This window comes from Molossus molossus, unplaced genomic scaffold (assembly GCF_014108415.1).
Source record: "Molossus molossus isolate mMolMol1 unplaced genomic scaffold, mMolMol1.p scaffold_m16_p_3, whole genome shotgun sequence".
Lineage (NCBI taxonomy): Eukaryota > Metazoa > Chordata > Mammalia > Chiroptera > Molossidae > Molossus > Molossus molossus.
In genome coordinates this window covers 2609577-2637434 of record NW_023425366.1, presented here as the reverse complement: position 1 = coordinate 2637434, position 27858 = coordinate 2609577, and the positions used below count along the sequence as shown (strand labels likewise).

General features: G+C 56.4%; 1 protein-coding gene across 2 annotated transcripts; it reads left to right on the top strand.

Annotated features, from left to right (window-relative positions):
* Positions 1 to 4512: 4512 nt before the first annotated feature.
* SNX18 (sorting nexin 18) lies at positions 4513 to 27020 on the top strand. Of its 2 annotated transcripts, none has more exons than XM_036280261.1 (2): positions 4513 to 6165; positions 24536 to 27020. In XM_036280261.1, the coding sequence occupies exons 1-2, from the start codon at positions 4524 to 4526 to the stop codon at positions 24787 to 24789; spliced, it is 1896 nt and encodes a 631-aa protein (XP_036136154.1). In that variant the 5' UTR covers positions 4513 to 4523; the 3' UTR covers positions 24790 to 27020. The 2 variants fall into 2 exon arrangements, with proteins under 2 accessions (XP_036136154.1, XP_036136155.1); XM_036280262.1 differs by lacking the exon at positions 24536 to 27020 and adding an exon at positions 17099 to 17205.
* The last annotated feature ends 838 nt before the right edge of the window (positions 27021 to 27858 follow it).

The following is a 27858-nucleotide window of genomic DNA, read 5'->3' as shown; positions in this document are numbered from 1 at the left end:
GGCCTGATCCCCATGGGGGTCATGCAGGAGGCAGCCAATCGATGTTCTATCTCATCAATATTTCTATCCCTCCCTCTCCTTTTGTCTCTCTAACATCAATAAAGAAAAAAAAATTAGAAAAAAAACCACAAAAAAAACAACTCTCAAAATCACCTGGACTTGTGTGGTGAAATCTTCCTGCACGAAGTGGAGAACCCATTCGGGGCCCAGGCCCTCTCAGGTGACAGGAGAAGGATAAAGAAAGAACCCCTGTAAGCAGTCATTTCTTCTAAGACTCTCACAGTCTGTCTACTTCTGTGCAATCGGAACAAGCATACAGAATTGGATAAACGTAGAAAGTCGTGGCCTGTTTGATGACTACATGGCCAAGCCGTGGCAGAGACCGCGACATCGCTCCTCACTGCTTCTCCAAACACCGGCGACCCCGCTGCCGGGAATGTCCGAAATCCTCACACACATTAAGCCACTTACGACAACCTGTGATGCATATACTGCTTCCTCCACGTCACGCTGAGGATTCCAGAGGCTAGAATTTGTCCAGTGTCAGCAAGAGAGACCAGAGGGCCCCGTTCTCATGTCTGCTTTGTGGTTTCTGAGTCGAAGGGCTCCTTCCTTGTGAGGGGGAGTCAGCGAAGAGACCAGCCTGGCCCAGTGAAGGTTTGGACCTTGGAGGCTGGACCATGGGGCTGGTCAAGGGAGGGTTCGAAAGCCAGGCACAACAGTTTGGCTGGGGAGATAAACAGAAAACATTTATTTGTTTTTTTTTTTTTTTGAGATCCCACAGCTAATATAATAAAGCAGAACTGGGAATAAAAGGCTTCCAGACTGGAAAATACACATTTTAAAAAATCTTAAGTCAGTAAGAGAACAAACAACCCAATTTAAAAGTGGGCCAAAGACCTTAACAGACACCTCACGCACAGAAAATACACAGAAGGCGAATAAGCAAGGAAAAGATGCTCCACCTCACATGTCATCAGAAAAAGGCAAGGTAAAACCCAAGCCAGGTACCTCCACACACTTGGCCTAAATCTGGACCGCCAGCAACACCAAGTGCTGACGAGGATGGGACAACAGGAGCTCCCCCTGGTGGCTGGTAGAAATGCAAAGTGGTGCAGCCACTTTGGCAGACAGTTGGCTATTCTAACAAAACTAAACATACTCTTACTATACAATCCAGCAATCACGCTCCTTGGTTTTTATTCAAAAGAGTTGAAAAGTGACATCCACAAAAAACCTGCACCCAGATGTTTATAGCAGTCGTATTCATAACTACTGAAACCTGGAAGCAACCAAGGTGTCCTTCTGTGTGTAGGTGGATAAACTGTGGTATATCTAGGAAATGCAATATTATTGAGTGCTCAATAGTAATGAGCTAAAAAGCTATGAAATACATGGAGGAATCTTAAATGCAAATTACTAAGTGAAAGAAGCCACTCTGAAAACGCCACATCCCGTAGGTTTCCAACTGTATGACATTCTGGAAAAGGCACAGCTACAGAGACAAGACAAAGGTCAGTGGTCACCAGAGGCTGGGGGCAGGGAGGGATGAATAGGCAGAGCACTAAAGGGTTTTAAGGGAGTGGCAATACTCTGTATGACACTATAATAATCAACACATGTCATTATACATTTTTCCAAACCCATAGAATGTGCACCCCCAGAGTGAGCCCTCGTGAACTCTGGACTTGGAATAACAGTGATGTGTCCATGTAGATTCATGGGTCGTAAGAAAGCTACCCCCCTGGAGGAGGCGTCCATGTGTGCGCACAGGTGTATCAGGTCATACGAAAAACCTCTGTACCTTCGTCGCAGTTTTGTTGTGAACCTAAAATTTCTCTCTCTCTCTTTTTTTTTTTAATCTTCACCGGAGGATATTTTTCCATTTATCTTCAGATAGAGGGGGAGAGAGAGAGAGAGACATTGATGTGAGAGAGACACATCGACTGGTTGAGTTCTACATGACCCCTACCAGGGCTGAGGACGGAACTATAACCAAGGTACATGCCCTTGGCCGGAATCGAACCCGTGACTCTTTGGTCTTCTGGCTGATGCTCTAACCGCTGAGACAAACTGGCCAGGGCCTAAAACTTCTCTTTAAAAAAAGTTTATTAAAAAAAAAAATCCTCCCTGGCTGGTTTGGCTCAGCGGTTGGAGCGTCGGCCAACGGACCAGAGTCCCGGGTTCGGTTCCCACCAGGGGCACGTACCAAAAACAAAAACAAAAACAAAAACTCACAACACGGCACAGATATGCTTGGCTTGTCCCAGAAACAGCTAAGAAACCCTAGTGGCGCCTCCCTCGTGGAGGAGGGTGGAGGGCCCACCCCCCAATGCCTGGCAGGCTCAAGGGAGGAGGGTGAAGACACAGTTGTTTGGGGCCATTTGGTGTCCCCTAAAGGCTTGTTTCCACAAAAGCATAATAAACAGAAATGGTTGGTCATTATAACGATGACTGTGTAAACCAAATTAAAATAATGTGCTCTATTTTCTAGAGAAATCTTTTAAAAAGACATTACCGCATCTACTTCCCTGAGTGAGCCGCTGTCGGTTTCTAACACCTGAACACATTTCATAGACATCCAAGACCCTGCGGGTGAGGTTTCCCTGCCACGTGGGTGCCACAGGGCCAGGCACCTTCAATAGCCTGTCCCTGTCCTTCACAAAGCCCTGTGCCTGGCCTCTCACCGGACGGCAGAGCTGACCACTGGCCTGTCAGTGGGGCGGGGGACCTGACACCTGCTTCTACTGGGCAACACGGTCGCTGTCAGTGCCACCAGCTCCTGACACGCACTGACCAGATGTGCTCTCCCTGTTTCAAAGCCTGGCACACGGCAAGGTCTGCGCCACTTTAACTCTTTTTTTGGGGGGGGATACATACCCCTAGCGGGAACCGAACCCGGGACTTTCTGGTCCACAGGCCGATGCTCCAACCACTGAGCCAAACTGGCCAGCGCCACTTTAACTCTTTAACCTAAGAAGTAACTACCAGATGAATAAATAGTAGGGGTGAAACTAAATGCATTTATCTTGAGTATCTTAGCTTCTCTTGAACTGCTAAGTAAAATGCACTGTATTCCAGCTGTTTCGTCCATGCTGACTGCGTGTCTCTGACCACATCCATTGCTGACACCGACATTCAGCGACCTCTGTTGCTGGCCGTGAGGAGTCCCAACCCAGAATTTTCAGCTAAAAGTGTTTCAGTTTAGCATTGGCTCACTGACTGGAATTAAGTCTTTGCATCCTAAATAAACACTGCGGTGCAGTCTGGTCTGTGGCGGGGGTTTTATGCAGGATGCTTAGAATTCCAGGGCCATTGCAAACAGTGGCGGCTCTCTGGCCCGGTTCCCGGATTTGCTTGAAAAGGGTCAGAAGACGGACTGAAATTAATGACGGGAAAGCTGAATCCCAATTAGAAGTCTCTGCAAAGGAATAATTAGGCAGATTTAACACGAGATTATGAGAAGAAAAGGCCTCGGGCCAACTGTACCCTGAAGGAAAAAGGTGTGAAACAAGCAACTACTGGGACTGCTGTGGATGGACGTTCAGGACGTGACTTTTTATCTACTTTTCTTTAAAATGATACACAGATAGTGAGACGGAAGACTGGGGAGGAACGACCCCTGATCTCAGCCCAGGGGCAAGGGCTGAGCCCTGGGGCCGGCCTGGTGCACTGGGGGCCCTGATGGGCCCATATTTTCCCTATGAGGGGGGCGGGAGGTTTGCTTCCCCAGGAACAGCAGGGGCAGCAGCAAACACGGGCACTGGGCTTACCACCTCCAGGGCCATGCCAACGGCCCGGTGGGTTCCCCTCAGCTGTAAATAGGGGTTCCACTGGCCACCCCAGCAGCTGGGCAGCGAAGGGACTCACTCCGGACACAGGCAGGTGGTGTCCGGGTGGGTTCAAATGCAGCCCTGGCTGGCACAGCGAGCTGTCACTCCTCGCGCGACACACGCCCCAGGGAGGAGCAGGGACAGGGGCGCTGGCTTTTCTGTGAACTGCCCGGGGCCGCTCAGGGGCGCCCAGCACCCTCCTGGCTCGGCCCCTGCCGCCCCCGCCCCTGGCTGCCTGCAGGCTGCAGTGGGCGCAGCTGGCCGGGCCACAGGCGTGTGCGTCTCGCAGGGGCACGTTTAGCAGGGAGGCGAACACGGTGGGAACCGACTTTCCAGGACGTTTTCTAAGCGAACAGCCTGAAGAAGCCTCGGCCCATGGACCTGTGAGCCGCCCCCTCCGGCCGCGGGTCGCCCAGCGCGGGCTGCCCGCACCGGCCACCAGGGGGCAGCGGCGGCGCGGCGGGCGGGCGGCGGCGGCTCGGCGCTCGCTTGCTCTCGCCTGGCGCGGCTCTCGGCGCTCGAGGAGCGCGGCTGGGGACGTGGGCGGCCGGGGCCCCGCCCCCCGGCGGCGGCCGGGCTCGCAGTCGGCGGCGCGCGGCGCGGGAGGAGGGCGCGAGCGGCGGGCGGGGGCGCAGCGCAGCCTCGGGCTCCCTCCGCGGGCCCTCGGGCGGCGGGCGGCTCGGCGGGACCATGGCGCTGCGCGCCCGGGCGCTGTACGACTTCAGGTCGGAGAACCCGGGCGAGATCTCGCTGCGGGAGCACGAGGTGCTGAGCCTGTGCAGCGAGCAGGACATCGAGGGCTGGTTCGAGGGCATCAATAGCCGCGGCGACCGCGGCCTCTTCCCGGCCTCCTACGTGCAGGTGATCCGCGCCCCGGAGCCCGGCCCCGCGGCGGACGGCGGCCTCGGCGCCCCGGCCCGCTACGCCAATGTGCCACCCGGCGGCCTCGAGCCCCTGCCCGCCGCGCCGCCCGCCGCCTTCCAGCCTCCGGGCACCTTCCAGCCCCCGGGCGCCTTCCAGCCTCCGGGCACCTTCCAGCCCCCGGGCGCCTTCCAGCCTCCGGGCGCCTTCCAGCCCCCAGGCCCCGGCCTCCCGTACGCCGGCGGCGCCTCGCAGCCGTCGCCCCAGCAGCTCTACGGCGGCGGCTACCAAGCCAGCCAGGGCAGCGACGACGACTGGGACGACGAGTGGGACGACAGCTCCACGGTGGCCGACGAGCCGGGCGCGCTGGGCAGCGGCGCGTACCCGGACCTGGACGGCTCGTCGTCAGCGGGGGGCGCCGGCCGCTACCGCCTGTCCACGCGCTCCGACCTGTCGCTGGGCTCCCGCGGCGGCCCGGCGCCCGCGCAGCACCAGCCGTCGGGCGCGAAGAGCTCAGCCACCGTGAGCCGCAACCTGAACCGCTTCTCCACCTTCGTCAAGTCGGGCGGGGAGGCCTTCGTGCTGGGCGAGGCGTCGGGCTTCGTCAAGGACGGCGACAAGCTGTGCGTGGTGCTGGGGCCCTACGGCCCCGAGTGGCAGGAGAACCCCTACCCCTTCCAGTGCACCATCGACGACCCCACCAAGCAGACCAAGTTCAAGGGCATGAAGAGCTACATCTCCTACAAGCTGGTGCCCACGCACACGCAGGTGCCGGTGCACCGGCGCTACAAGCACTTCGACTGGCTGTACGCGCGCCTGGCCGAGAAGTTCCCGGTCATCTCGGTGCCCCACCTGCCCGAGAAGCAGGCCACCGGCCGCTTCGAGGAGGACTTCATCTCCAAGCGCAGGAAGGGCCTCATCTGGTGGATGAACCACATGGCCAGCCACCCGGTGCTGGCGCAGTGCGACGTCTTCCAGCACTTCCTGACCTGCCCCAGCGGCACGGACGAGAAGGCCTGGAAGCAGGGCAAGAGGAAGGCCGAGCGCGACGAGATGGTGGGCGCCAACTTCTTCCTGACGCTGAGCACGCCGCCCGCCGCCGCGCTGGACCTGCAGGAGGTGGAGAGTCGCATCGACGGCTTCAAGAGCTTCACCAAGAAGATGGACGACAGCGCGCTGCAGCTCAACCACACGGCCACCGAGTTCGCGCGCAAGCAGGTCACGGGCTTCAAGAAGGAGTACCAGAAGGTGGGCCAGTCCCTGCGCCACCTCAGCCAGGCCTTCGAGCTGGACCAGCAGGCCTTTTCGGCCGGCCTGAACCAGGCCATCGCCTTCACCGGAGACGCCTACGACGCCATCGGCGAGCTCTTCGCGGAGCAGCCCAGGCAGGACCTGGACCCCGTCATGGACCTGCTAGCGCTGTACCAGGGCCACCTGGCCAACTTCCCCGACATCATCCACGTGCAGAAAGGTAAACCCGGCGCCGGGCCTGGGCAGCTGACAGTAGGGAGTGTGTTGCTGGGGGGGAGGGGAGGGCTTGCACAGAAATGCTGTTATCTCTTCCAGACTGGTGCTTTGGATGACGTCATTTGGAGTTTGAATATTGAGTCATGCCCTCCTGGGATCTGTAATCTGTGTCTAGGGTGCAATTAGGAGGGAACCCAAACCAGGCCAGGCATCTGTGTGGACACTGCAGTGTCACTTAGCCATGGGTTTCAGGAAGTGTTGAAATAGTGGGCAGGAACGAGACCTGCAAACACAGGTAAGTCTGCTCTGACTGCCCACAGCCCCTCCGCCCCTGCTTGGGTAGAGGGATTCGGGTCAGTTCCCGGAGGTACAGCCCTGGCAGCCGCAGGACTTCCTGGCAGGCTTGTTGCTTGCAACCTTTGTGGAACTTGAGGAAGTTTTAAGAAAATCTGTTTAAGCTCAGTTATTTTGATTCTGGAGTCTAAGACTGAAATTAAAAGTATTTAGGAAATTGATGTGGGAAGTGCTACATAGATTGCTAGAATCTGAAAGTTGAGGCGGAGGGGTTCTTCGTTCCTGGTATCTCAGTGAGACGCCAGAAACTGCCCAACTGGCAGGGCGTGTGTCCCTGGTAATTGTTTATGTCCTTGACTTTTGTTAAAACACTGAACACCGTAGAGTATTACGTTGTAACAAAGGTGACAGCTGGGTCCCTGTCTGAGGGTCCTCACTGGTTTGCTGCTGATGAAATGCCTGGAGTGAGAGTTAGGGCGGTGGTCTTGCCTGTGAATGCCTTCTGTTCCACGTGGGCTGGGGGAAGAGGGAGCCATCCAGTCCAGTCTCATCCTTCCAGGGTGAAGCCCCTGGGGCCATCAGGTGTGGCCTTCAGTCGTGATTGGTCACTCTTTTCCAGATGGGCCAGCCCAATTATGAATAACCCTGGTCTTTGACATATTTGTACTTGCATTGAACTAAAATGGGCCTCTCTTGATTCTCTTTCTGTTCTCTGGAACCACACAAAACATGTCTCTTCCTCATCAACATGTCAGACCTTTGGGACAGCTGTCTTGCTTCCTTCCCCTTCCAAGTGTGTGACTCCTGACTCATGGGGGGTGCGGGGCCTTCAGACACCCTGCTAGAGTGCAGTACCCTGAAATCTCTGCAGTTCGAAGTTTAGTAGAGACTAGTGACTCTCTTGCAGTTTACATTTTGTGAAGGCAGTTTGAGCTACCGTGTCTGTCCACCTGTGTTGAACCTGCTTCTACATTCCCTGTGCCTTTTTTGCATCGATTGCAATGAATCCCTGACTTTTCGGCTGGTAGTGGGGGGCTTACTTTGAGCAGCCTTGACAGGTAGTGGGGGGCTTACTCTGAGCCTTGACTGGTAGTGGGGGGCTTGCTCTGAGCCTTGACTGGTAGTGGGGGGCTTACTCTGAGCCCTGACTGGTAGTGGGGGGCTTACTCTGAGCCCTGACTGGTAGTGGGGGGCTTACTCTGAGCCTTCACAGGTAGTGGGGGGCTTACTCTGAGCCTTGACTGGTAGTGGGGGGCTTACTCTGAGCCCTGACTGGTAGTGGGGGGCTTACTCTGAGCCTTCACAGGTAGTGGGGGGCTTACTCTGAGCCTTGACTGGTAGTGGGGGGCTTACTCTGAGCCTTGACTGGTAGTGGGGGGCTTGCTCTGAGCCTTGACTGGTAGTGGGGGGCTTACTCTGAGCCCTGACTGGTAGTGGGGGGCTTACTCTGAGCCTTAACTGGTAGTGGGGGGCTTACTCTGAGCCTTGACTGGTAGTGGGGGGCTTACTCTGAGCCCTGACTGGTAGTGGGGGAGATTACTCTGAGCCTTGACTGGTAGTGGGGGGCTTACTCTGAGCCTTGACTGGTAGTGGGGGGCTTACTCTGAGCCTTGACTGGTAGTGGGGGAGATTACTCTGAGCCTTGACTGGTAGTGGGGGGCTTAACTCTGAGGCTTGACTGGTAGTGGGGGGCTTACTCTGAGCCCTGACTGGTAGTGGGGGGCTTACTCTGAGCCTTGAATGTGTTTACATTACATTTAAATTCCATTGTGTTACATCCCTCTTGACCCACACTGGCTGCCTTTTTACGTATTTATGTGAACTTACGCAACTTGTTGGTACGCAGTTGACAGGGTGGAGCCAAGGGTGCAGCCTCCACACAGGTGACTTGGTGCCACTAGCTCTGGTTTCATTGTTACTCAGACCACACTCAGCCAAGCGCCCTGCTCTTGAAATTACTTATTAGAAGGTCTGTTTAGAGTTTACAGCAGTGCTCTGTGGAGTCTGTTGAACTATGTGGCTTATTTATTGTTTTAATCCTAAAACTAGAATTGTCTTCTATGACTTGGCATTTGAGAAACTTTCTTCATTAAAACCAGTGCTGTTTTATGTTGTTTAAACAGACTCGGGGTACTAAACATAATCTGTAGGCACCTCGGAAAGAACACCAGTTGATACTCAATATAGTTTGTTTGTGCTGCGGCCTTGGTGTGTAATGTACAGGGAGCCTGTGTCCCCAGATGACATGTCTTTAGAATGTACTGCCATTTAAAGCCACAGTGTGCAGTGCACCAGGCCAGAAGCGTTGGCTCACAACCAGTGATCACCAAGGATGCTCATGTACAGACCAGCCGAATGTCATCAGCCAGGTAAAGCGTTGTGGACACCCCCACCCCATAGCACAGTTGCTTTTGGAATGAACCTTTTTTGAGTCTGAGCAGTTGCAGTTGTGTTCATAGGTAGTTTTTCCTCCAAGGTTTCCAAGCGTAATCATATCAAAGGAGAACAACAAAAATAAAAATCCTTGAGCAATTTAAATAATCTTTTGTTGTAAACATTTGGTCCAAAGTTTGTATTTCAACTTAGGCAGATAGTTAATTTAAAAGAATCATTTCAACTCCTGAGGTCTCGTTGCTCGCAGCGAGAGACGAGCCTTTCACTACCTCTGCGCTGCGTCCCATCGCACGTTCGGCCGAGAGACGGTGGGAAAGTGCTTCACTAACGCAGTTAAGCAGAGTTAATGAGGTTCCCCTGACTCCTGGGGGAGGATGAGAGCCCTCGGCTCCTCCGAGCTGTTCTATAGTCCGGGCTTTTCTTTGTGCTGGACCGGTGCTGGGTCTGGGAGCCACATGTGGCTATTAAATTCAATTAAAATGAAATGAAATTTAACAATTCCGTTCCTCAGCGGCACTCAGTGTGTTTCCAGGGCTTCGTAGCTGGTGCCTGTCACACTGGACAGCAGAGACGTGGATGGAACCTTCCCACTGTGTCCCCAGCTCGTGAATGACCTTTCCTTGTCCTTTCAGACAATTCCCTTTTCACTCGGTCATCTCGTGGCGTCCCCCCTTCCCAGGCCCTGCCAGACCCCTCTTTCCAGAGCCCCCAGGAGGCGCAGCAGGAGGCGGAGTTTCGCGGAGCAGGACGGCCCTGTCTGTGGCCTCCACGTTCCGTCCAGGAAGCACCACTGGTCTCAGGATGGCTTCCGAAGGGCTGGAAACCCGAGCCTCTCAGATGTGGTGGGGCTGGCACCTCTGACCGTGCTCAGCACTGAGACCGCTGCTCAAGCGAATAGTGGTTTATTGTGAGTGCTCTGCAGAATTGAAGACAGCCATATGGTCCTTTAGCTAAAAGAGAGCTCTAGAATTGTGATTTTTTTCATCCGCTAATGGAGCCTTAGATAAACAGACCTGTTGGCTAATGGAGTCGGTGCGGGAAGAAGGCATCTGCTGCTGTCGGCGGTGCAGTGGGTAGAAGTGCATCTGTTTGGATGCTGTTCGAGTTTTGCTTTGTCTTAAGAGCAGTCCCTTTAATTCCTTGCTTACTGGTCCCTGCTGGGCAAGACGTGTTCATCACAGCTGTGTGACCCTGTGGTCGGGGTTCTCCTCCCGTCATCCAGCCTGCAGTGTGCCTGCACAATGCCGGCGTCCGGAGACCCGGGTACAGCAGACAATGTGTTTGTCAGTTTCTTAGCTTGCTTAGTTCTGTTTCCAAAGAATGATTCATCTCTAATATACGATGAAGCTTCGCCTGCATGGCAGCGAGTCATGGTTCAGAGCTGTAGGTCTCCCTCGGGGAATGTTGCAGAAGGAGAAGACTAAGCACTGGGTGACGAGAAGCTCTGCTGCTGCCTCTGCTTATGAATATGAAGTAGGCAGCTCGAGAGTCACTTAAAGGGAAAGTTCTTCATTCCAGAGGAAAGGTACGAAATCATGTGGAGTGACTTGTCAGTGAGACGGAGTCTGAGGCTGTGAAGCAGAGACGCGGAAGCAGACAAGCAAATAGTCCGTGTTCTAGGCTCTTAAATGAAATATTCAGCGGCTGGTTCATTGCCCTCTGTGAACTCTCGAGATGGCACCTCCCGTTCAACAAAACCAGCCCTGGACTCGGGATCAGTGCACCGGCGGTGGGCCCATGGGCTGCGGGAGGCCGGGACTCAGGAGGGGTGCACCAGCGGTGGGGCCACGGGCTGCGGGAGGCCGGGACTCAGGAGGGGCGCACCCGCGGTGGGCCTGCGGGAGGCCGGGACTCAGGAGGGGCGCAGCCGCGGTGGGCCTGCGGGAGGCCGGGACTCAGGAGGGGCGCACCCGCGGTGGGCCTGCGGGAGGCCGGGACCCAGGAGGGGCGCACCCGCGGTGGGCCTGCGGGAGGCCGGGACTCAGGAGGGGCGCACCCGCGGTGGGCCTGCGGGAGGCCGGGACTCAGGAGGGGCGCACCCGCGGTGGGCCCATGGGCTGCGGGAGGCCGGGACTCAGGAGGGGCGCAGCCGCGGTGGGCCTGCGGGAGGCCGGGACTCAGGAGGGGCGCACCCGCGGTGGGGGCTGCGGGAGGCCGGGACTCAGGAGGGGCGCACCCGCGGTGGGCCTGCGGGAGGCCGGGACTCAGGAGGGGCGCACCCGCGGTGGGCCCATGGGCTGCGGGAGGCCGGGACTCAGGAGGGGTGCACCAGCGGTGGGCCTGCGGGCTGCGGTAGAATTTCATCATTGTGCTCCCTTCACCGTGTGGAAGGTTGGTCTCCTGTCCCTCCCACATTAATTAAAGATCATGGGAGTTCCAGTGGGGCACATAGGGTGAGGCTAGGCCACTGTGGCCCCTTCCCTGTCTGCCTCCCAGTCTCCTGGGGCTAAAAATAGCCCTGAGAGGGGGGGAGCCAGAGATACCAAGAAAAGAAAGCTCTAAAGAGCAGGGTGTTTACAGATTCTTCCTCATTTTGAAAGCTCTTGGCTAGAAGTTGAGGTCATTCATCTCTTTTGCTTTAGTCTCGATCACCCCCCTTCCCCAAGTTAGCCTTTGGGGAAACTTGAGTTGTGCCCTTCACCGTTGGCCAGTCTGAATCTTCCTCGTGGAACGAGGTTTCCTTTGGGGCTTTGGAGGTGGATGACGGCGTGGTGGCCCCGGACAGGCTTGGTCCCCGAGCCAGGCGGGCACTGCCCACCCCCCACCATTGCTTCTCAGACTCCCTCAAGCCCCTGGGAGGCCCGATCTGTGGGCTGATGGCTGAAGAACCCAAAGGGGGCAGAGGGACCTGCACCCCACCCGGGAGTGCCGTCTGCACGGGGTCCTGCCTGGTGTCTCAGGATTCCCGCGTGACCAGACGTCCTGTGGGGAGGAGGGGCGCCGGTTTCCTCGCAGCCCTAACCCACGTTCCTGTTCTTCAGGTAGAATAAAAATCTGTTGTATTGTCTCAGTGTTTGAAAATCAAAATTCAGTATCAAGTTAGAGGTGACCTCCGTTTTTGAAGGAAGCTCTGTGACGTTGTGAACTAAGTGATACTAAGTGATTGGCACAAGGAAGGTGGCCAGGAGTGTGTGTGATGTGGAGTACCCGGTGGGCTGTGTTCACACTGCAGTTGTGTAGATTGTCACCTCGGCCACGCCCTCCTCCAAGTCACGTGTCCTTGCACAGATCACTGACCTTTCCGGTCTTCAGTTCCACCTGTAAGTGTGAGGGTCACGAGTCCCGAGGTATTTTTCAGTTCCTATCAGCAGACGTGTGTCCAGGCCCACCAGGTGCTGCGGGCTGGAAAGTGACGAACACCTGGCTGTGCTGAGGCGGGGCTCCCGGCTGGGAAACCAGGTGTGGTGGACTGCGGGATGGGTTCCCTCTGCCCGGGAGGGTGGGTGTCAGTAATAGGGCCACCAAACCGGACGCACAGTGTTTCCTCCAGCAAGGTGTGTGCTCCACCGTGAGCCCTAAATGCTGTCTGTCTTCCAAAGGCAGACACCCATGGGTGCTGACCAGGGGTGTGCACCGTGATGGCCCTCGGTGTGGGTGAGCTCAGCCCACAGGACATTGCTGCCCCTTCCCTTAGAACTCTCTTCCCCTGCGATCTGACTGTCCTTATCTGACAAGGACATTTTATGTATTACTTAGCAAGTAGGAGATAGTGGTTAGAGAGGGGAGCTAAATAAATAATTGGATTTATTCATAGGATCCTTTGAGGGGTAAACCTGATTTTATTCAGCCAATGTTTTAGTGCCCGTCCTAGACCAGGCACTATTAAGGATGCGAGGGTTGTGCCCCGGCAGGTGTGCTCTGTGTTGGGTGTCATCCCGTGCACCCAAAGGTGGCAGGTTTGATTCCCAGTCAGGGCGCATTCCCAGGCTGCAGGCTCAGTCCCTGGTAGGGGGCACGCAGGAGGCAGCCAATCGATGTTTTGCTCTTACATCAATGTTTCTCTCTCTCTCTTCCCCTCCGCCTTCCTCTCTCTCCAAAAATCTATTTAAAAATCTTCTAAAAATAAAATAAGAAGGACGCTAGGGTCAAAACAGAGGTCCCCCCCTGGTGGAGTCTGCATGCTGGCAGGGGGAGGTAGCACGACAAACAGTCGTGCACCGTCGTGTGTTGGAGCGAGGTACCTGCTGAGGAGAAGGTAGGAGTGGAGCAGGCCGTGGGCAGAGATGCAGAGTGAAGTGTAAAAGGGAAGGTCCAAGCCACCCCGCTGGGAGGTGGGATCTGGTCGGAGGCCTGGAGGGGTGGGGGCAGCCAGGCAGGTGTCTCGGGAGGGCTTTCCACGCAGAGGAGGCAGCTTCAGCCAGGGCGATGTGGTGGGTGTGTGCCCGGTGGCCTACGGCAGTGAGGAGGCAGCTCCAGCCAGGGTGCTGTGGTGGGTGTGTGCCCAGTGGCCACACGGCAGTGAGGAGGCAGCTCCAGCCAGGGCGCTGTGGTGGGCGTGTGCCCGGCGGCCTACGGCAGTGAGGAGGCCAGGTGATTGGACCTGGGGGTTTGAGCAAGAGGGGTCGTGGAAGGTCTGAGCGGAGGGCTTCGAGCCGAGGGGTGATGGACAGCTGGACTTTACACAGATGCCCTGTAGCTGCCGTGCTGAGGCTAGAAGGGGTGGGGCCAGGAGCAGGGAACCAGTAGGAAAAGGCTCCCATAGGCTACTCCAGGTGAGGGGGGCAGTGGAGAGGGTGGGGTCCCACTCTGGATGTATTTAACAGGTTTTCTTACGGGGTCAGCGGTGGGGGGTGAGAGGAGGAGGAGTCATCAGGAGGGAACAGGGCGTCTGGTCTGACGACAGGAGGGGCGTCTCCATTGGCCTGGCTGAGGAAGGCTGAGTGGAGCCCAGGGGGGGACGGGCAGCTGGGGCTAGAGGCCAGTCCTTTTAGATGGCCAGGCATCTCCCCTGCCCGAGCACAGGCCCAGTCAGGCCTCGGTCTAGTTCCCGCCCCTGGATCGTCGGCTTGGAGCCCATCCTTTCTCAGGTTGTCATCACGGGGGTGGAGCAGGGGGGTTGCTGCCCTGCGGAAGGTGCGTTCCACAGAGGAGGTCTGGGGTGCAGACTGTTGCAGTGGGCAGTACATGTGGGTGTTGTTGGCAGTAAGAGGCCCTGGGGTCTGCAGGGTGCAGTCCAGTTGGCTGTGGTAGAGGCTTGTGTGGGGAGCACATGGCTTTTCCCCTGGATCCTGTTTTGACTTTGGAGGAACATAGATGGAAAGTGCATTGTTGACCTTGGAGATACTCCGGGACGGGCGTGATGAGCACCGTGTGGCTGCCACGCTGCATGGCTCAGGGCCGTGCACACTCGTGGACAGGTGCCCCGTGAAAGACAGGACGGGGTGACGAACTGGGGGGAGGCTTCCCCCAGTCTCTGCCGAAGGAGAGTGAGGGGCAGTAGGAAGGTTGCCTAGCAGGCAGGGCGAGCGAGGGCATTCTGGGCACAGGAGCTCTGTGTGCAGAGCGCGGCCACATGCTGGGAGCCTTAGAGTGGTCGCATCTGTGACTCGGGCCCTGGCTCTGTTGAATCAGAATGAGGGACCAGTGGCCTGGACACTGGTGTTCCTAAGAAGAAGCGCCTCCGGACATTTGACAGACACACTGCTGGGCCCAGCTGCCGGGGGTGGCTCCGCCCTGGTCAGGCCTGCACTGGACAAGGCGAGACTTGATGAGACCCTAAAGTGAGGAGGGGACAGGGGCTGTGTCCCGCCGGAGGACACCTGTCGGAGGCGTAGGCGGTGACCCACAGGCGAGGGCTTGGGGAGGAGCAGGGTCTGCCGGCCACAGCCTGTGGGCCCAGCCCGCCTGCTCTGTGTTCACAACACTGAGCTAAGAATGGCTTTTACGTTTTTTTAAAGCTTTTTTAAAAAGTATGTTTTTGTTGATTTTTTAGAGAGAGAGGAAGGGAGAGAGAGCAAAACATCAATGGGCTGCCTGCTGCACCCCCCCAGCTGGGCATCAAGCCTGAAACCGGGCATGTGCTGGGATCAGACCAGCTCTCGGTCCATGGGACGATTCTCAGTCCACTGACCACACCGGCCGGGGTCCCAGCAAACGCTTTATAAGTAGGAAGAGCGCACTACAAAGTAATAAAACTGTAGTAAGTACACGACGCAGGAGCAGCTGTTGATCGTCACGGACGCGTGCTAGGCAGAACCACTGCTGTCCTTGCACACCGGCATCGGCACCACACGTGAGCCATTGGCACTGGGTGTTGGGGCAGCTGCGATGTCGCTGGGCAACAGGGAGTTTTCAGCTGTCATGATCTTGTGGGACTGCTGTTGTCGCATACGTGGTCCATGACTGATCGAACATCGCCGTGCAGTGATGACAAAGGTCCCGGTCCCGGTCCCGGGTTCCAGGTGCAGGAGGATTTGGGGATCCTTTTCAACCCAGTACAGCTGCTAGCTCCCCCAGAGGGGCACTGTGCCCATCCGCGGCCTGGGGAAGTTGGTGATTCCCAGATGGCACAGCTGACACGGACAGCGGGGCTGAGTTCACCTCTGCCTTGACCTGAGGCCGTGCTCTGTGCTAGAGGATGTCGCTTGCCTGGTAGAAAGTTGAGTTTTATTCAAATGGCTGTCAGCAGGCACCAACGGTGTGAAACCGGAGAGCGACCCCCGAACCAGAGTAGAAGGAGCTGGTGTGTTCTGAGCCAGGCACACGCTCCACGTCAGTAATCGGGGTGTCCTCTGCGCCTCACAGGAGGCTTCGAGGTGTCGCTGTCCTTCTCCCCAGCCTGCAGGCAGGAGGTAAAGCCCGGAAACTTAACGCGCGCCCCGGGGTGTCCCTCACGCCGCGGGGCAGGGCTCCAGGCAGCTCCTCCCGCTGGCTGAGCACAGACCAGAGCGCTGCGGGGACCAGGCGCAGGGCGGCTTGGGGGACCGCTGCCAGGCAGCAGCGCAGGGCGCGGCTCCGGAGGAGTCTCGAGTTACCTTTGAGGTTTTCGGTTTGGGTGGCAGAAAGCAGTCATGCCAGGATGGAACTAGGCAGGTAGGAGAGGCCCAGGAGTGGAGGGAAAGATGAGGGATGGGACCGAAGGCGTCTGGGATGTCCTAGTTTCTGGGCCTTTGTTATGTTTAGTTACATTGACATTTGCGATTTTCACACATTGTCCACAGTGTGGCATCTTTAAATACTGACAGATGTCAACCTGGGCAGCCTGACGTTTTCTTGTTTCATGTCTGTTATGAGACGTGTATTTCTAGGAGCTTTGCTCTCTAGTCGGTTACATAAGGTCCTTGGCCGCCGGAACCCTGGCCGTAGCCAGCTTGAAGAAGCAGGGAACCTCAGGGTCAGGGGATTCCTAAGCTACACAGCTGATGTAGGAACTGTCCCCAAAGCTTCGTGACCATACAGCAAGGAGAAGTACCAGTCACCTGGGCCCAGAGGCAGGACTTGCTGCAGGGATGGGAGTTGGAGGGCCTGGAGGTCGTCAGGGGTGCTTATCCCTGAGATGAGCTCCGAGAGTTGGTGCTGTGCTCTGTGCGCGCTGATCCCTGGGAGATCACAGGGGAGGTGGCCCCTCCAGACCAGGTGTGCCCACTGCCTGAGCCGGGAACGGGCGCCAGGCCACGTGCAGCCGGACACCAGTCTGCTCCTCAGGCTCCCTTCCTCCTGTGGCCGTGGGTGGAGGCTGCGCTCCCGGTGCAGACTGAGGAGAGCCGGAGCCGGTCACCGGCTTGTGTGGAGCGGGCGCTGCTCTGCGGGTGGACGGCCATCGTGCCTCCCTCTGCTAGCTGGGGGCTGGGCTTTGTGTTTTAGATGTTTTCCTCAAAAACATCAGAAAGTAAATATTGGAGCAGAGAGGGGAAGGAGGGATAACAAGTGGTGGGAGGAGCCTGAAGGAGGAAGGAAAGGAGAGCAGTGGGCGGGGCAGCAGCAGGGTCCCGAGGGGGTGGGGTGGGGGGGGTGGAGGAGGTGGGGGTGGGGGGGTGGAGGAGGTGGGGGTGGGGGGTGCCAGTGATGAGGGTGAGAGCAAAGTTGGCCTCTGGACCAAATTAGCATTTTCGCCCATGTCTCTGTGCCACTGAACCACGGAGACCTGGTCTCGTCCGGTCCCCTGCCCTGGGGCACACGGGCCTTCAGTCTCTGGGGCAAGGCCCCGAGGACAGGCAGTCGAGAGCATGCTATTGGCATGTTCATGATTTCAGAGTTTAACCAAGAGCTTGCTTTGTGTGTGTGTTCTTGTTTGTTTGTTTGTTTTTAAGGGAGAAAATGTAGCCTTTGGATCCTGTTGCCTAGTGACTGGGCCTTTTGTGTAACTGTTTCAGGAGGCACAGAACATGCTGAAATATAAGAAATCTGCTTGAGGAAGGCGAAGTTCGGGCGCTGCTTCCGGAATCATAATTAATCAGTCAAATGAGTTCCTCGGAGCCCTTTCAGGTTATAATGTTAATGATCTGTGTCATGTGATTAAATTCTTTAGTTATTTTGTATTTATTGCAAACGGACATAATATAATCCCGCTGAAATCGAGCCACGTGGATCGAGCCAGGCCACGGTCCTGCTCTGCCCCCTGCAGCTGCGCAGGCGGGGCGTGTGAGGCGCGCAGAGTGGCAGGCGGTGGGCGGATTTAGGGCCTGGCTTCCAGGATGGGTTTGATGACGGGGAGGCAGCCTGCCTTTCTCTGAGCCTGGGCAGCTGCAGTCTGTGTACAGTGAGCCCTGCTGGGACTTGTGTGTGCCAGCAGCTAAGTACCAGAGTCAGGATTTTGTCGGTGATGGGCCTGAAGCCCAGTGGAGAGCTGGTCGGCTCCCTCCTGTCACTCACTAGTGGAAAGGGGGGGACTCCCGTCGCTTGGCTGTGGAAAGGGGAGACTCCCGTCACTCAGCTGTGGAAAGGGGGTACTCCGTCGCTCGGCTGTGGAAAGGGGAGACTCCCGTCACTCAGCTGTGGAAAGGGGGGACTCCGTCGCTCGGCTGTGGAAAGGGGAGACTCCCGTCACTCAGCTGTGGAAAGGGGGGACTCCGTCACTCGGCTGTGGAAAGGGGGGACTCCGTCGCTCGGCTGTGGAAAGGGGGGACTCCGTCACTCGGCTGTGGAAAGGGGGAACTCCGTCGCTCGGCTGTGGAAAGGGGGGACTCCCGCCAGCAGCACAGAGCACAGGCCCTGCCTGGGCCGAGTGGGGGCGGCTGGCAGGCAGGGATGGCCAGGTCTTTGCCACGGTTTAGCTGTGGGATAGAGGGCAAGTCACGGAGTCCCTTGTTTGTAAGGTAGAGAGAATTGTACCCCAAACTCCTCTAAAGCCCTTTCAGAAAGGGCCCTTTTAAAAAGAGAAGACATCTGGGCAGCAGCTGGAGTCAGCCGCTGGTTCTCCTGTGCTGTCGCGTCAGCCGGAGGGATGCGTGATCCTGGGATCCGGCTCCTCCCTGGGGGTAGAGTCCTAGGGTCACTTGTTCCTGAGCGAGCTTTCGTCCTGTGGAGAAACTAGCAATTCGCTAACTAGCTTAATAATGCCATTGAGTGGCGCCTTTTCGGGGGGCTCCCCTGTGTTCCTTTCTGCTCCTTCGCGGGAAGCAAGTGCCGAAAGGTGCGGACGCGGGTGAGGACGGAGCGCAGTGATGGGCGCGGCGGAAGCCGATGGTGCGGACGGAGCGCAGTGATGGGCGCGGTGGAAGCCGAGGGTGCGGACGGAGCGCAGTGATGGGCGCGGCGGAAGCCGAGGGTGCGGACGGAGCGCAGTGATGGGCGCGGTGGAAGCCCATGGTGCGGACGGAGCGCAGTGATGGGCGCGGTGGAAGCCCATGGTGCGGACGGAGCGCAGTGATGGGCGCGGTGGAAGCCCATGGTGCGGACGGAGCGCGGTGATGGGCGCGGTGGAAGCCGAGGGTGCGGACGGAGCGCGGTGATGGGCGCGGCGGAAGCCGAGGGTGCGGACGGAGCGCAGTGATGGGCGCGGCGGAAGCCGAGGGTGCGGACGGAGCGCGGTGATGGGCGCGGCGGAAGCAGAGGGTGCGGACGGAGCGCGGTGATGGGCGCGGCGGAAGCCCATGGTGCGGACGGAGCGCAGTGATGGGCGCGGTGGAAGCAGAGGGTGCGGACGGAGCGCGGCGATGGGCGCGGTGGAAGCCCATGGTGCGGACGGAGCGCGGTGATGGGCGCGGCGGAAGCCCATGGTGCGGACGGAGCGCAGTGATGGGCGCGGTGGAAGCAGAGGGTGCGGACGGAGCGCGGCGATGGGCGCGGCGGAAGCAGAGGGTGCGGACGGAGCGCGGTGATGGGCGCGGCGGAAGCCCATGGTGCGGACGGAGCGCAGTGATGGGCGCGGTGGAAGCAGAGGGTGCGGACGGAGCGCGGTGATGGGCGCGGCGGAAGCCGAGGGTGCGGCCGGCGCGCGGTGATGGGCGCGGTGGAAGCCCATGGTGCGGACGGAGCGCAGTGATGGGCGCGGTGGAAGCAGAGGGTGCGGACGGAGCGCGGTGATGGGCGCGGTGGAAGCCGAGGGTGCGGACGGAGCGCGGTGATGGGCGCGGTGGAAGCCCATGGTGCGGACGGAGCGCAGTGATGGGCGCGGTGGAAGCAGAGGGTGCGGACGGAGCGCGGTGATGGGCGCGGCGGAAGCCGAGGGTGCGGACGGAGCGCGGTGATGGGCGCGGCGGAAGCCCATGGTGCGGACGGAGCGCGGTGATGGGCGCGGCGGAAGCCCATGGTGCGGACGGAGCGCGGTGATGGGCGCGGCGGAAGCCCATGGTGCGGACGGAGCGCAGTGATGGGCGCGGCGGAAGCCGAGGGTGCGGACGGAGCGCAGTGATGGGCGCGGCGGAAGCCGAGGGTGCGGACGGAGCGCAGGCGGAAGCCGAGGGTGCGGACGGAGCGCAGTGATGGGCGCGGCGGAAGCCCATGGTGCGGACGGAGCGCGGTGATGGGCGCGGCGGAAGCCGATGGTGCGGACGGAGCGCAGTGATGGGCGCGGCGGAAGCAGAGGGCCACGCTGCGGCCCTGCCTTCTGGACTCCGGCCATCCGGGCATTTCTTTCCAGCCCTGTAACTGGGGGAGGGGGGAGGTTTTCAAGTGTTCCCATCCGGTAAGTTGTGTTTCTTCTGAATTGTAAGTGTTCTCCTCTTTCGGGAGATACTCACGCTGGTCTGTATTGTCAGCCTTTTCTTAGTTAATCTCAGGCTTTAATACTGGCCCACACGTGTTTTCATAATGAGATCTTCCGGGCTCACATATCGTTCCAGAGACCAGCCCAGGAAACAGCCTGTTATGGGCTTGGCATTCCCATTCTCAACTGTTTTTCCCTTTGGTCACTGTTGGGGTTTTTTTTTTTTTTTCCTTTTCATTTTCTTTTACTTTAAAGATGTTGCCGTACCCGTGTGAGCATTGTGGGGTCTTTTGTTTAATCTGACAGTGACCCCTTTCCCCCGAGTTGACAGTGGAATTGCTGCCCCTGTTCTGTTTTGAAAGCAATGTGGCCTTGTTGACGAGGGGCGTGGCCGGCAGGGGCAGCTGGACTCCTCCTCCTTTAGCCACTTGGGAAGTAGAGGTTTTGGAGACCTTGCCAATTTTGGATTCCCCCAGATTAAAATAAAGTGTATGTTCCCTTTGTTCTTTAGATTTTGGGCAACATTTTTAGCTTCTGTTTACACTCCTCTTGGGTTGGTAAAAACGCAGTATGGCTGAGAGAATGCTTAAAAGACGCCATAATGCTGTGTTAAGCTTTGCAGCTGGTTACATTGTAGCTGCAGATGACTGTGGAAGAACCTGGAAGCACAGGATCTGTCTGCGCCCGGCAGTGTGCTTTCTCCAGCCTCCCACTCCTTAGAGACTGGACCTGATGGGTCATCGGGCTCTCTCTGCCCTTCTTGTGATAGTTAAAATCTTAACTATGAAAATATGTGAAGTGTAGAAATGTGTACAGGTAATTGCCAGTTTGAGGATCATCGACTCAAACTGTATAGGTCCTTAATTGTTTCAGGCAAGTAGGTTTGTCCCCTCAGAAATCACTCAGCCCTTACAACAGGAACTGTGTTTCTTTTTAAAAACAGTCTTGTGTTGCCTGTCTCCCTGCTCCTGCTGTCCCAGTACATCATGCCAGTGGGTTCGAATCGCACTGAGTGGGTTAACCGCAACTTCAAGTAGGTTTGGCTTTTGGGTGCTTACCCTCCTCATCTCCAGTTTGCAAAATGATTTTTGCCTGGACACCCACCTGTACCAGAGCAAAGCCCATGTACTCCTAGGGGTCCTATGTTAGTCGGTGTAGATCCTCTTCCAAAGTCGGGGAGCAGAGCGGGGCCCACACAGCCCCTTCCTCCACGTGAGCTTGGGTTCAGATTCCTGTGCTGCTGCTTCAGTGATTTGTTCTGCGGCATCCGTGTTCCTACAAAGACGGGGGACTCAGACGTCTTATAAGTACTAGTGGACTGACAGGCACAATTGGTGAACTGCATGAGATCTGTGAGGTTCCCGAGGGGAATTTCAAAGCCAGTAGAGTTTCTTTTACCTACTCACAGGCTTCGGAATTGCGTGTCAAATAAAAGGCAGGGACCTTGCAAGGAAGGTGAGGGAGCCCGGCACAGGTGGGGGGCCGCTGAGTCTCCTCCGCCCAGCCTGGCCCCTAGCACCCTGCTCACCTAGGCCCTTCTTGCTTTTCTGCCCATCCACGCTCATGCCTTCCTGAATATTTGTCGTGTGTGCTTTGGAGTCGTCATCTCCACCTCTTCCTGGCTACCTGGGGTGCGGGCTTTGGGGCTCAGAGAGGTTGAGTAGCTTTCTCGGTGTCCTCAAGGTAAGGGCGCAGCAGGGTTAGAGGTCGTGTATGGAAAGTGTCCGGCATGCCCTGTCCCCTGCCACCCCCACCCCGTCCTCAGCTCGCCCCCCCCCCCCAGGTTCTCTGAGCGTTTCCCTGGGACACAAGTCTGCTTTCATGCAGAATTTCTTCCCTTCCTGTCGTGCCTCACTTTGCGTCGCGCTGGTGTGCCTGTCCTCTGAGCTGTGCCAGGTGGCCTCCCCGGGAGCTTGCAGGAGGTGGGGACGCGGACGCGCCCGGGTCTGAACTTTCCTGTCGTAGCTCCGTGCCCCACGCACATGAGGTCCTCCCGAAGGTTCAAGTTCACGTTCTCGCCCGCAGGACCGTTGGGGCTTTGACGAGAGCAACGTCTATTTCCCACATACATTTACATTTGGGAGAAAAGCCAGGCTCAGGGTCTCCCGCCTCCTGAAGTGGTCCACTCAGAGCGCGAAGGTGCTAAGTGCCGAAGGCCTTGGGCCCCAGGGCGCTAACCTCGGCTGCTGCTCCCGCTCGGCACGCGGACGGGGCGCGGCGGGGCGCGGCGGGGAGCCTCGGCTGGCTGATTTTAGGCTGCACTCTGTAGAGGTGCGTCTGCACCCTGCGCAGCAGAATGCGGCTTCTGAGAATCTGGTCTCACTTGGCGTTTGACAGCCACGCGGCTCCGGCCGACCTGAGCTCCTCCCTCCGTGCCGGACCCCATTCTCCGGAGCGGACCCCATTCTTTCTCCGGAGCGGAAGGCCAGGCTCCAACCCGGAACCAGTGATCGTGCAGAACGTCGCCGACGCAGGCAGCGACCGCCAGCAGCGCCCCGGAACCCATTCCAATGGCCGCGCTCGGCCGGTCCCCACCGCGGGCTTGCCCCTCCCGTCCAGTCTGAGGCAGACCCAGCCGCTCAGCTCCCCTGAGACTTCTGTCCCCACCTCCCTCTCTGGGTTCTTTCCATTTTAAACCGGTATTTCAGAATTCCCTATTCTTAGTCATGATTTTGAAAAATTTTCCTTGAGTTTTGCCTCATGCTTTTCAGGTCTTTTCAACTTCAGTTTTTGTATAAAAAGTAGCAAACTTTTGGAGTACAGGGTGTCTCCTGAAGCTGTGTTAATGCAAATGACGTGACCCCTCTATGGAGCGCACCCCACATCTCGGTCGTGGGGTTACGTGGAAGTGGCTCTCTGCTTTTCCCTTAAAGCTCGTATTTAGCTTGGCCAGAGTGGCTCAGTTGGTTGACGTCGCCCCGTGTACTGAAGCTTGTTGGTTTGATCCTTGGTCAGGGCACATTCGGAAGGCAACCAATTGATGTATCAATGTTTCTCTCTCCCTCCCTCTCCCTGTCCCTCGCCCTCTCCCCTCTTTTCTTTCTCTAAGCAAGTCCTCGAGTGAGGATTAAAAAAAAGATCAGCCTGGCCAGCGTGGCTCAGTGGGTGAGCGTCGACCCTGCACCAAGAGGGCGCTGGTTCGATTCCCAATCAAGACACATGCCCAGGTTGTGGGCCAAATCCCCAGTGGGTGGCATGCAGGAGGCAGCCAGTCGATGTTCTCGCTCATTGATGTGTCTATTTCTCTTTTCCTCTCTCTCTAACAATCAATAAAGAAAAAATATTTTTTAAAAAACCGCATTTAGAAAAAAAATGAAAATGCACACACATGTATACCATTTGTTTTCTGTGGGTTTTAAATGATGTGTTCTTTGAGCTGTGTCTTAAAAAAGCACAGTTTAACCTCTAAGCCTAGTCTAAGGGCTTTATTTAATACTGCGTTTGCTCCATAGCATTTTGTAGGAGATCTGAAGAGATTGAGAAACAGGGCTTTTCCCTTGTGTATTTCATCACTGGCTGAAACTGAACATTTGTGAAACAGCCTCCCCACTTCCTCCTTCCCCCCAGGACCGTGTTCTCGGACTGCCAAGCCAGGTGTCCTAGACGTTTCTGTCTTTCTTTCCCCTGGGTTAGTAGATGGTGCAGGATGGAGGAGTCAGGAAGCCTGAGTTCTGAGCTGGCTGTGTTCAGGGGATGGGAGCTTTGTTGTCGCTCATTCCCTGTGACTACTCTGGGGGAAGGTCTGCCTCACGTGGCATCTGCTGGGTCCCAGCTCCTCCCTCCCCCTCGCGTACACCTCGCGTGACATTTCTTGGCAAGAGGCTGTGGCACCTCTGGCTTCCTTCCCAGATCATCAATCAGTAGGGCAGACTCGAAACCCATGCATCCGCGCAGCCTGAAGGAAAAGTGGCAGTTCTCACCGCCCGGCCCTGTGCCCCGGGTATGGGTGTCCTGGCGGACTGTGGAGCCAGAGCAGGCGTGATCGTCACTTATGCCAGCGTGGCCAAGGGCAGCCCTCACGGCAGGGCCTGGCTTCTGGAACAGCTGCGGTGGTGCCATGTGCTTCCGGGTCCAGTTCAGGAGCCTCAGTGACACCTGGGGGTCCTTCCAGGAAGCGGGCTTGCACCTTGAGGTACTGTTTTTATAGAGAAAACTTATGTACAGGGTGGGCAGAAGTAGGTTTACAGCTGTGAGTACGTGAAGCGATTCATTCTTGCGTTTTTATTCATCCCTGTGTTCCTCTGTGTGCAAACAGCTGTAAGCCCGGCTCCGCCCCGCTCCGCACGGTGTTGTGCCCACCTTCTCTCTGGGTGTGGGGAGTGCGGAGCTTCCCGGTTTCTGTAGGATTTCTACTTGGAAGAGATGAAGCACAATGTAGTCCGTTGGTCAATGGCAAATGCTAGTTTCAATCAGGAAATTGCAGCAACGGAGGTGTTTTCAGAGTTGACCGATTCCTTCCTTTGTCAGTAGGTAGTTGCTGTCATCCTCTAAATTCAAGGGCTTCCAAACAGTGCAGGCGCGGACTGCCCGGTCTGTGCACGGTGTGGCTGTGCGTCGGACCCGCGTGGACGTGTCTCTAATCGCTGTGTTCTCACCGCAGGAGCTCTTACCAAAGTGAAGGAGAGCCGGCGCCACGTGGAGGAGGGGAAGATGGAGGTCCAGAAGGCGGACGGCATCCAGGACCGCTGCAACACCATCTCCTTCGCCACCTTGGCCGAGATCCACCACTTCCACCAGATCCGAGTGAGAGACTTCAAATCACAGATGCAGCATTTCTTACAACAACAGATAATATTTTTCCAAAAAGTGACGCAGAAGTTGGAAGAAGCTCTTCACAAATATGATGGTGTTTAATGACTGGACATCGGATTGTGGGCTTTTCCAGTGCAAGAGCAATCCCTGCAGCAGAACGAACCTGCTGCCAAAGAGCCATTGCCAGCGGCCAGCGGTGCAAGGCCGGGTCTGTGCTGAGCCCGGGCCGGTGTATACTTCGTAGGGGGACAGTCAGTGGTCACGTAGTAGAGACAGTACCGCACATGTAACTAAGTTGTACTATGTATGCCTACACTACCATTGTAACTTTTGGAATAATGATTATACTATTTGCCTTATTGCTTTTGGAAGGATGGGTATTTCAGTGCGTACGGGGTAGACCTCAGGACCGTGCGGGTCTTGGAGAGCCGGCGGGGCACAGCCTGCTCCGATGCCTTCCCCCTCACATGTAGGGCTCCCGAAATTCAGCCTGTTCTCTGTTTACAAACTCCAACTAGAGCAGCTATGCGACTTTGTGCCTTTAGACTCTTGGTTTTTCATTTCTCCCCCTGACCTTCTTTTAAGTAACCACAGCTTTCTGATTGAAAGAGCGAAAGGCCAGTGCACACAGGGGCAGACTGCTGGTAACCGCACGTGGGCGCGGGCGGCGCGGGGGCGGCTGGCACCGCTGGCAGGCTGTCTCCTGTCCTGTGAGCGCAGCAGAGGGGCCTGAGCTGGTCCGGGACTTGACGCCCGGTAGGGGAGGAGGTGGTGCTGCTGTGTTCCCCTGATGCTCCGGTGAGGCAGCCCCGCACTCCAGTGTCCTGGAGACCCGGTGCGCAGGGTCCCATGAGCAGTCTCACCGCGCGGACAGCAGGAGGCTAGGCAGTCAGGGTCGCAGTAGACTCGGGGAGCAACTCGGCTCTGCTCCCCAGGAGGGTGTCCTTCTCTGTTCCTTTAGCTTGAAGGTTTTCTTTTCTACTTCAGTGTGATTTTTAAATGGATCTACACTGTTAACCGATCGAGACTCCACTGTGATTCACTCGTTTACTTACTCAAACACTTTTCAGGGATGTGTGTGCAAGTCAGTGTTCCACGGGATGAGAAGTAGTGCTGATCTGAGGAGGGACCACAAGCAAGTTCTGCCATTCCAGACGCCGAAGTCACTGTCTGAGTGCTGATAGCCCCCAGGACATTGGACCTTAAAACGATCCTAAATGTATTCTTTTATTATTGTAAGGGAAATACAATGGCTGATAAATACCAAAAAGAGTCATAAAGCAGCTTCATTTAAAAAGCACAAAGAGATTCTGGCTTGAAATGCCAAAATCTCAATGTTTCTCATAGTTGCTGAGCTAAATAATGTGATTCTTGAGTTTACAGATGTAAAGTTGTCACTGAAAGGTTCAAGTATCTACTGTTTCTATGAAGCGAGACTTAAGCCGCCTCAGAAAGCCCTGGGCTTTGCAAGGGTAGCTCGGAAGCGAAGGGGTCAGTGTGAAATACTGGTGAGTCTCACTGATGAAGGAAAAGGGTAGTGATTGAAGCGGTTACTCAACAGCACACTTACTCTTGAAAGTAATCTCACATGGGTTGAATTTTTAAGATCTGGGTATCATAATTTTGATCAAAATGTTGTCCCTTCGATCACTTCGAGCCAGATTCAACATCACGCTCTGCTCCAGACGGGGACTGGAGCCAAACGCATTGTTCTCTAAAAAGTCATCTTCTCTTATGGATTGCAAAATGTCGTTTGATAAACAAAATCCATATGTGTATAAATGTTAATTTTATGGCAGAAGTTTTCAGATGATAATTATAGCATTTAAGTTTGGATCTATATTGGACAAATAAGCACTATGCTTTTCAAATGATTTGAAAATCAGTTTTATTTGCCTCTTTATTTTGATGATGGTTTGATTTTTTTTTTTTTTTAAGTAAAATCACAAAACTTGTGCTCTGACAGCGTGGAAAGGATCGGAAGTGTCTGACGCGTGGGCTTGGGCCAGGGTGGCCATAGCTCACGTCATGGGAACTGAAGCCGGGGGTGCGGCTCCTGGTGCTGGCCCCAGAGGGAACTCCGTTCCTCGGGAAGACGACAGTGCAGTGCCTCTGCCTCGGGAGGTTTCAGTGGGCCCCCGGGGTGGCCGCCAGGGTTCTGTTCATGTTCACCCAAGATCTTTCCTTCTCTAACGTTCTTGGTCCCGTTGAGACATTTCAGTATATGAAAATACTGCAATGTTAATGCCCAAGAGAAAAAGCCATCATAATGTATATGCTGGTGATGAAGATCAGTGTGGTACAATTTTTTAAAAATAAACTGTCATGCCCTTCATGCCATTATTTGTTTTTGTTTCTGCAATTAGTGATTCTGGTACATGTTGATAACGCGAGGGTGTGGCTGGAGCCTGGCTTAGCTGTTCAGTCACTGACGTTTCTGTCCGGCAGCTGTGCGGCGTGGCCTTCAGAGGAGGCCGCTCCACACTGCGGGTGGTTGTGGCTGAAGGTGCAGTTCACACGGGGTGCAGGTGCAGTTCACACGGGGTGCAGGTGCAGTTCACACGGGGTGCAGGTGCAGTTCACACGGGATGCAGGTGCAGTTCACAGGATGCAGGTGCAGTTCACACGGGGTGCGGGAGCAGTTCACTGGGTGCAGGTGCAGTTCACTGGATGCTGGTGCAGTTCACACGAGGTGCAGGTGCAGTTCACACGGGATGCAGGTGCAGTTCACACGGGATGCAGGTGCAGTTTACTGGATGCAGGTGCAGTTCACACTGGATGCAGGTGCAGTTCACACGGGATGCAGGTGCAGTTCACACTGGATGCAGGTGCAGTTCACACGGGATGCAGGTGCAGTTCACACTGGATGCAGGTGCAGTTCACACTGGATGCAGGTGCAGTTCACACGGGATGCAGGTGCAGTTCACTGGATGCTGGTGCAGTTCACACGGGATGCAGGTGCAGTTCACACGGGGTGCAGGTGCAGTTCACACTGGATGCTGGTGCAGTTCACACGGGGTGCAGGTACAGTTCACACGGGATGCAGGTGCAGTTCACACTGGATGCAGGTGCAGTTCACTGGATGCTGGTGCAGTTCACACGGGGTGCAGGTGCAGTTCACACGGGGTGCAGGTGCAGTTCACACGGGATGCTGGTGCAGTTCACACGAGG